The sequence below is a fragment of the Balaenoptera acutorostrata genome, chromosome 2 (assembly GCF_949987535.1).
Source record: "Balaenoptera acutorostrata chromosome 2, mBalAcu1.1, whole genome shotgun sequence".
In the NCBI taxonomy this organism is placed as follows: Eukaryota; Metazoa; Chordata; class Mammalia; order Artiodactyla; family Balaenopteridae; genus Balaenoptera; species Balaenoptera acutorostrata.
In genome coordinates, this window is record NC_080065.1 from 182,618,319 (window position 1) to 182,627,498 (window position 9,180).

The 9,180-nt window shown below is 55.9% G+C and overlaps 2 protein-coding genes across 2 annotated transcripts in view; one reads left to right on the forward strand and one right to left on the reverse strand.

The window, feature by feature from the left end:
• TICAM1 (TIR domain containing adaptor molecule 1) overlaps positions 1-4,164 on the forward strand; it is a 35,373-nt gene extending 31,209 nt beyond the window's left edge. The window contains exon 3 of the transcript XR_009007140.1: positions 3,711-4,164. The gene's annotated coding sequence lies outside the window, so the exon portion shown is untranslated. The remainder of the gene's footprint in view (positions 1-3,710) is intronic.
• Positions 4,165-4,963: 799 nt separating this feature from the next.
• Positions 4,964-8,667, reverse strand: FEM1A (fem-1 homolog A). The gene has a single exon (XM_007169156.2). The coding sequence runs from the start codon at positions 8,518-8,520 to the stop codon at positions 6,526-6,528; it is 1,995 nt and encodes a 664-aa protein (XP_007169218.2). The 5' UTR covers positions 8,521-8,667; the 3' UTR covers positions 4,964-6,525.
• Between the last annotated feature and the right edge of the window lie 513 nt (positions 8,668-9,180).

Here is a 9,180-nt window from a genome sequence, read left to right on the forward strand (position 1 = left end):
CTGAGGATTCCCAAACTTTGCTTACCTGTCTATCTGTCCTCAGCATCTTTGCTGGCCATCTGCCCTCTTGTTTACTTAATTTCTTTCCTATTCATTGAGTCCTTTTTTTATTTTTAAAATATTTATGTATGTATTTATTTATTTTGGCTGCACCAGCTCTTAGTTGCAGCATGCAGGATCTAGTTCCCTGACCAGGGATCAAACCCGGGCTCCTTGCATTGGGAGCACGGAGTCTTACCCACTGGACCACCAGGGAAGTCCCTCCTTGAGTCCTTTAATATTTTTCTTTAAACAGGTTTAAAAAACAGCTCTTCCCCACCCCACCCCCCGCCCCGGAATTAGATACTGGTGATGGTTGCAAAACCTTGAGATTATACTAAAGCCACTAATTGTACACTTTAAAATGATCAATTTTATCTCAGAAAAAGATTGTAAAAAATACGAACTTGTCTTTATTTTTAAACTTGGGTCATTTTCAGGATTAACATCTGTGAACTCACATGTTGGGAGCAGGGGGCCTAGTGACGCTTTGTTCCTCAAGACACATTCAAATAAATACACAACTACTTAAATTTTTTTAAAGTTCATCTGTGTATGGGACTTCCCTGGTGGTCCAGTGGGTGAGACTCTGCACTCCCAATGCAGGGGGCCGGGGTTCAATCCCTGGTTGGGGAACTAGATCCCGCATGCCGCAGGTAAGGACCCTGCATGCTGCGACTAAGACCCGGCACAGCCAAAATAAATAATTAATAAATAAATATTTTTTAAAAGGCTCATTCTGTGTATTATATGTATAAATGAGTGTGCAGGCAGTAGGTGCCTATAATTATGACAGCTACACTGAACATTTACTGTGTGCCAGGATGTTTTCATGGGTAAACTCATTTAATTCTTCATACAATGCTGGTAGGAAGCTGCTACCATCAACACCATTTTACAGAGGAAACTGAGGCTCAGAGAGGGGAAGTGACATTCCCAAGGTCATGTGGCCTGTGTCCTAAAGCACCACGCCACACTGTCCAATGAGCATGTTCATTCTGAGTGAGGAAACTGGACTAAATCAGAGGATTAACTGCAAGGTGGTGACGCCGGGGCAGAATCTGGAGCCCCACCTCATCTCCACCAGCACATGTGTTTCATTCAATTCTATTAAACTTTTTAAAGAACCAGCTTTTGGTTTCATTGGTTTTTCTCTATATTGTTTGCCCATTTCTATTTTATTGATTTCCACTCTTCAGTCTTTGGGTTTAATTTGTGCTGATTTTTCTAGCTTCCTAAGGTGAAACTTTAGATCAGGCATTGGCATGCTTTTGCTGTAAAGGGCTAAACAGTAAATATTTTAGGCTTTGGGGGCCAGATGGTCTCTGTTGCAATGCGATTCTGCCATTGCAGCATGAAAGCAGCCACAGGGAAGGTGTAAGCACAAGAGTGTGGCTGGATTTGGCCCATGGGCCATAGTTTGCAGATTTTGTTTTTCTTGTCTTCTAGTGCAAGCATTTAAAGCTACACATTGTCATCTAAGCACTGCTTTAGCTGCACTGCACACATTTTTCATATGTTGTGTTGTATGCTCCACTCAAAGTACTTTCTAGTTTTGTTTGTGACTTCTTCGACTGAAGCTGGGTCACAGCTGCCTACCTGCCAGCTCACTCACCTGTGTTACCTGCCTGCCCTGAGTGGTGGCTGAGTTTAAGGCTCTTTAGAAGTCAATGTTAAGCTACTTCAGCAACTCAAAGGCCTACCTTCCCCGGGACTGAAAGCCTTCTATCAGTCAACACATACTGATGGAGCTCCTACTATGTGCCAGGCATTTTCCTAAGTACCAGCTATACAGTGGTGAATGAGGCAGCTACAGTAGGGCTCCCACTAGGCCCTAGAGTCACCCCGAGTCAGGAACTCTGCTCCATTTCTCCACAGCCTGTTAAACAGCCCCACCATCCATCTACTTACTGGCTCCGGCCAAAAAACCTAGGAGTCATCTTAGACTTCTCTCCTTCCCCAAACCAATTCATCAAGTCTTGCCAGCCTTACTCCAAAGTGGATTTGAAATCTGTTCACTTCTCTCCATCCCACGGCCTCTCTCTAATCCGTTCCTCCAGCTGTAGCCAGTGATCTCAAGGCTTAAATCAGGCCATGTCTCTCCTTGGTGTGAAACTCTGCCATTGCTGCCCATAGCCCTGAGGGTAAAACCCAAGTTGCTCTTTAGGGCCTAAAGGCCCTGCACCATCTGCCTGTGTCCACCAGCTCCTCCTGCACTCCCCTCACTCACTCTGATCCAGCCACACAGGGTTCCTTGCTCTTCTTGGAACAAGTCACGTGAGTTCATTTATTCATTCAACAAATGCTTAATGAACTACTGTGAATCAGGCCCTCTTCTAGGTGCTGGGGACACAGTATGGAATGAGCTTGAGTAGTTGACATTCTAAGGAAGGGACATGATGAAAAAGCAAGGAAGGAAACAAAGAAAAAGATGATGAGGACTTCCTCGGCAGTCCAGTGGTTAAGACTTCACGCTTCCAATACAGGGCGTGCAGGGTCGATCCCTGGTCGGGGAACTAAGATCCCGCGTGCCGCGGTCAAGAAATAAATAAAATAAAATAGAATTTTTTTTTTAAAAAAAGAAGATGATGACAGGTGTTAAGACTTTAAGGATTAAGAAGGAAGTACACAGGAGGATGTGGTAGAGGCTGTCTGGGCCTGAGTTTTTAATGATGATCTGGGAGGGCTTCACGGAGGAGGTGACAATCGATGGAGACCTTTCCTTGATTAGCTTTTAATAGAAGCCATCAGGACTCAGGTCAGGGGGAGAGGGTTGCACTGGGGGATTTCAAATGTCCCGTCCAGTGTTGAGGGTCACTGTCTCTTTTGCAACCTACTAGAAACACAGTTGCTGGGGTCAGGGGAGTGAGCACTTCTCCCCCGCCTTGCAGGAGGGGTGGTGCTGCCTGCATCTGGTCTGGGTCTTGCCTAACACATGTTGTGGCAACCACTGGGTGGAATCACCCTTTGTCCAGTCCTGACTGAATTTCCTGAAGGAATCCACACCCTCACCCTTTCTCCAGGGACACAGAATTAGTGCCCTGCAGTGCCAGCCAAGTGCCACCTTCCCAGGGGCTGGTCATCTCACCTTTTGGGCCTGTGATGTGAGCCCCTGAGCAGTGCTATCTTTAACCTCGGGCCAGGACGCTCTGCTCCCTGTAAACACTGCTCAGATGACAGTCCTGGAATCCCATGGGGGCGACAGGCTCCGTGCGTGGCAAAGCCATCGGGGCTGCTCCCAAGTTGTTAGAGGGAGACTGGAAGCCCCAGAGGCAAGAGGCATTCGTTCATTCACTTACCACATGGGTCACTCAGTGGGGGCTGACACAGACCCTCCCAGGGCTCCAGAAGGTCTGAGAAAGGCATTAACCAAGTCGACAAGCCAATGAGTAGAAAGAACTTCAGACCCTGATTTCAGTTCTGCAGAGGCAGGAAGTGGGGTGGCGAGTGACAGTGAGTAGGGGCAGTGGCTCCCACTCGTGGGGTGGGCTGCATACTTTGACACCCTCAATCCTGGGCCTCAGCCTTGACCCCGGTGAGCTTGGGCAAACCCCACTCCCTCTGAGCCCCGGTCTGCTCATCTGTCAGCAAGGTGGGTCACCATCCTGGCTGTGTGGCCTCGGGCAGGCAACTGGCCTCTCTGAGCTTGTCTTGTCACTGGTAACTTGCAGGTAATCACTGACCCAGGTTGAGTCAGCCAGCACAACCCATTCCTGGGCTACTACGATTGGTCCAATCCCAGTGAACATCAGGACTTTGGCTGGCGTCTGCCATTCTGCTGGCTGCCACGTCGGGACCCAGGAGGAAGCAGATCATTGCTAAATTCTGAGCTGCTGCATCAACCCTCACCGGAAACCTGCCTGAGCTTTAAGATGGCTTTCTCTGGAGAGTCTCAGGCAAAAGTCACAATTCTCAGGTGTGAGCTTTTAAAGAAAGCATTTGGCCCAGGTCGGTTTCCCTCTTTGGCGACTCCCGACGAATACAATCTCTTAATAGCCTCAGTTTCCCCCATTTGCAAGATAGGAATAATGGTACTTATTTTCCAGGGCTGCTGTGGGCAGCCCACCCAAGCACACAGAATGGTGCCTGCCATCCAGTCAGGGCTCAATAAAAGCTGCCGGTGTACATGTTTCCCGAGAGCATCCGCTGACTCAAAATCCACTCTTCCAGGGCGACAACCGTATATTCACACCGTAGCTGAGTGGGTGTTAGCTGGTAAGTGTGGTTGGGCCCCAGTGAAACCAGGAGCTGGAGAGACCACAGCATGGTCTCCCCACTGTTCCAGGAGGTGAGGCGGCGGGGGAGATGACTGGCCTCAGGTATAGCTGGCTCAATCCTCCCCCCTGCCTCTGAGGGGGCTCAAACCCTGCCTGGAACACAGCGGGCCCTCAGGAAATACTCAATGACCCACCACCAGGGCGCTGCTGTTGGGGAGGGTTGACACTGTGAACGTGGGAGAAAAACAATTTAACCAGCGAGACGGCAGGACAAAGGGAGGGGTAGGCGCACATCAAGTTCATGCACAGACCTCCTGGGCCAGAGGGTCCATGGGCTCCATCGGGGGTCTCCGCGAAGCAGGGCTGAGCTAGGGGCCTTCCTGTTTCCTGAGCCCTTCCTCGCCTTTCCTGAGGGTCAAGCCATTCTCTTCTCTGTGGCAACCCTCCTGAAAAGCAGGGCTTTTGACTAAGTCAGTGGTTTTGTTTCTTGTTTTTTTCCTGCAGTAATACATCTCCCTAATGCACTCTGACACAACGCCCCAGGACGCAAACCGAAAGTCGGGTGGGAGCCATTAGCCTTTACATGGACCTTCCACACCTGGTGGCACCCTCTCCCTGCCTTCTCCCCCACCTGGCCCGTGCGGGACTGCCAGGCGGCCCTCTCCCCGTGTCATCCTTTTAACAACATCAGCAAGAGACTCGCAATGGACACTGCCTCGTTTCTTTATTCCGGCCTTTGGGAGGGACAGTGACAGCATTTCCCGCCTTGACGGAAGGCGAAACCTGGTCTTTCCTTGTAAAGAAAGAATGTCCTAACTAACACTGCAAATCCAAACGAGACCTAGGTCCCTCAGTGGGGCGGGACATCCAGGGACCCGATGTGGCTTCTGGAGGCTTCCGTGCAGCTGCCCCCGTCCCCTTCTGCTCCCCCAGCATGCCAAGATCACTCTCCTGCTGGCGGCGGGGCGGATGGAGGACGCCCCCGAGGGAATCTCGCTGGGGCGGGTTCTCTGGCAGGAGCGCTGGATCCCCCGAGGGATGGGAGACCAAGACTTTGTACCACCTTAGTTGGCAACCCATTCCCGACATCCACCGTCTCACCTAGCTGACTTAGTGGGTTAACAGTGTACTTGGCGTTGTCTCAGGGTCACCTGGATCCAGTTCCCCAAGCAGCTAAAAAATGGCTACAGCCACTTGGCTTGCTCGCCACACACCTGTGCCCTCCAGTGTGATTTGTGAGGCAGAAGTGACCTGCAGTTTTAACTTGGAAATCGTGAAAACCAAAGCCCAAACCAACCACGCTAGCTCTTGCTGGGTGGGAAGCGGCCGGCAAGCCCGGCTCCTTCAGTGTTTGGCCGGCTCCTCGTTTGGAAAATTACTTCTCCTTCTAGTGTGAACGGGAAGTCAGGCGGCCCAAGTAAAAGGCAAACGAGTGAAGTGTTCAGAAAGGTACCGGCACCCTCGTTTTGGGGACTGAGAGGCCGGGATGGCCCCTCCCTCTGTCAACTCTTCACCCAACGAAGCTCACTCCTGCCGGCCGTGTCGGGCCGTGTCGGGCACGACAAAACCCTCGCTGCGTCAAGTGAATTTAGCGAGCCCGACAAACCAAAATCTTAAAAAAAAAAAAAAAAAAAAGTATATGGCAGCAAAACCTCAGGACTCCTAAGCCACACCTGTAACCTGCCCACTTGGTAAATAAACGGAACACCAAACCACAAAAGCTATGCAAAGGGCAGGCCGCCCAGGCAGAGAGCCCGGCCCACAGCAGGGCGGAGGGAGCAGGTGCAAACGTGCTGTAGGGGGTAAGTCTCCCACTCCCCCCCGCCCGGGGACCCCCAGTCCTAACACTGCACTGGGCGGCTGGGTCTATCCGGCCACGTAAGGGGCAGAGGCCAGACCCGACTCTCCGTTTCTTCTTGCGTTTTTAGCAGGGGAGGATGGCGATGGCTTCAATCCCTCTGCCTCCGGGTCAGAAGGCATACCCTCAGAAACCCAGGCAGACAGGACGTGCGGGAGGTTGAGCGTCTTCTCCCTGTTGAGGATGGGCGCGCGCGCGGGCTCCTCCTCGAGAAAGTCCGTCCTCCTAGCGCGTGATCCTGAAGGCTTCTAGCACCGACAGCTCGCTGACTCCTTTCCCCTCTCCCTGCGGAGGGGAGGGGGCCGTGGAGGCGGGAGAGCCCTTCCCCCATCCCAGCCACCGGAAGTGCTCCCCTGCGGGGGCGGGGACAGGTGCGGGCCCCGCCCCTCCCGGGTTCTCCTCTGCGCCCTGTCAGTGCAGCTCGATGAAAGCCTCCAGCTCCTCGGGGATGAAGCCCTTGTAGGGGATCTTGTTTTTGTCCAGGGCGCGGGCCGCAAGGCACTGCAGGGTCACGTAGTTGAAAGGCTGAATGGTGCTCTTGGCTAGCAGCTTCTCGTCCAGCAGCTCGTAGGCCGTCTTCTTGAAGGCGTTGGTGGCGTCCATGTGGGCCCCCGCCTCGATCAGGGCGTTCATGATCCCCGGGCAGTTGTTCTGCGCCGCGATGTGCAGCGGGGTGTTGTTGTCAAAGTCCCGGCTGTCTGGGTCGGCCCCGCAGTCGAGCAGCACCTTGACCACCTGGAGGGAGGGGAACCTGCCCACCGGGTAGCGGCCCACGTTCGTGGTCTCCGCGTCCACGGCCATGTGCAGGGGGGTGAAGCCGTTCTTGCCGCGGGGGGCGCACTTGAGCAGCCGGTAGACCTTCTGATGCTTCAGGTGCTCCTGGTCAGGCGTGCACTCCACTTTCTCCAGCAGGTAGAGCAGGTGGAGGATGATGGCCAGGGCCTTGGTGAACTGGGCCGAGTCCCCGGGCTCCTTGGGCAGCTGCAGGGCCCGCTCCACTTCCCGGACTCCCTTGCACAGCACCCCCATGAGGTCTGCAAAGCCGACTGGCGTGCCTAGGCTGCCCTTGGCCGAACGGTCCTGGAGCACGTAGGAGAAAAGTTCGGCAAAGGAGAGGAAGCTGCTGGCGGTCATGGGGCTCAGAGGCTCGAGGTTGTTCTGCTGCATGTCTAGGGCGTACTTCCACAAGCGGATGCAGCGCTCGAAGTTGCCTGAGTCGGCGTACACCGCGCCCCGGTACCGAATATAGTAGGAAGTGTCCGGGTGGGAGGGACCCAGGATGCGCTCTCGGATCAACAGGGCCTGCATGCGCATCTCATCCGGGTCGGTGATGAGCGCCTCCAATTCCTCGGCGGTGTTCACCTCCCTGGAATAGTCATAGGCGAGGACCAGCTGAGGGGGCTCGGGTTTGGGCAGATACGCGCCCCCCTGGTGACGAAGCTCCATGGCCCGTCTCCAGTGTTTCAGGGCCCCGAGCAGATCTCGCTTCTTATCCACGTAGGTGGCTCCCAGCAACTCCAAGGCTTCCACGGCGGCTTCCCGGCTGGTGGGGCAGCAGCTCTCGTACGATTCCCCGCTCGGGGATTCCTCTAGGGAGGAGCTGCCGCAGCGGGCGCCCTGGGGCTGCGCGCACGCCGGGCTGGAGGAGGGGCCTTCTCGGGCCAGCCCTGGCCTCGCCTCCTCCCCAGCGGGCTGCTCCTGGATGAGGTACTCCACGATGTTGGTGTGGCCCGTCACGCTGGCCGCCAGCAGCGGGGTCATGCCGTAGCCGTCCCGTTCCATGCGGGCGTTGCACCCGAGCAGCAGCTGCAGGATCTCCAGGCTGCCGGACTCGGCGCAGTCGTGCAGGGCCGTGTTGCCTTTGGCACTGCGCCGGTTCACCTGGGCGCCCTGCTCCAGCAGGTAGCGGGCGATCTCGCGGTGACCCTTGTAACAGGAGATCATGAGGCACGTGTGCCCGTGCCGGTTGGCCACCTCCAGGTCGGCCTGGTGCTCGCCCACCAAGTAGCGCACCACCTCCAGGTGCCCGTCGAAGCAGGCGGCGCGCAGGGGCGTCGAGTTGGTGCGCGTGGTGCGGTTCACCGAGGCCCCGCGGCGCAGCAGGCTCCGCACCACGTCCAGGTGGCCGGCGGCCGAGGCGGCCCACAGCGGCGGAGCACCCTCGATGGTCTCGCCATCGAAGTGCACCGAGCCGCCCGCCTCCACGCTCGCGCCGCACCGGTCCACCAGGTAGTCGACCACGTCCAAGTGGCCGTAACGGGCGGCGATGAGCAGCGGCGTCCCCCCGCTGGCCACCTCGCCCGTCAGCTCTTCCAGCTCCTCCCGGCTCCGCCCGCTGAGCAGCTTCTGAAGCAGCTGCAGCTTGCCGTCGCGGGCGGCGTTGTACACGGCGGTGTGGAGGTCCATGGTGCGGGCCTCCGCCAGGCCATGGGCCGGCCGCCGGGGTACTGGGGGACGGGGGGGACGGCGGACTAGCGCCCGGAGGAACCCGGTGCAACCTTCACCGTCTCCCCCGCCGCCATCTTAGGGGCTTCTGGGGCGGAACAAAATGGCTGCCGCGACCTGGTTCCGTTGGCGACTGGAAGGGTGCAGGGAAATGTAGTTACCTAAGCCGGCACACTCCATGAAACAGAAAAGGAACGGTAAGGTATTAAAACTACAACTCCCAGAAGATCGAGGGCCAGCGGCGGCGAAGTGGTATCACGATGCATGGCGGGAACGGCAGTTCCAATCACAGCCAATTGTGGCGGAAACTCGCCCCTCGAGGACTACCACTCCCGTCATGCAATGCTATCGCGATGGCTTGTAGGACCTGGGAAAGTGTGGCTACGTACTTCCTGTGGCTGTCACCGTACCGGAACCGACAGGAAACGCAGACGCAGGCCAAAGGAGTACGTTCCGCAAAAGGCAGGGAGAGCGACTCGGAGCCAACCAGGAGCGAGAGCAAAGGCGAAGCCAGGCGAGTGGTCCGATTTGGGCTTCGCGAGGCCGAGCCGCTCACCGGAAGGGGGCGCTCGGGAGAGGCAGGAAAGTGGGGCGGGGTGGGGACGTTAGGAGAGCAGGGAG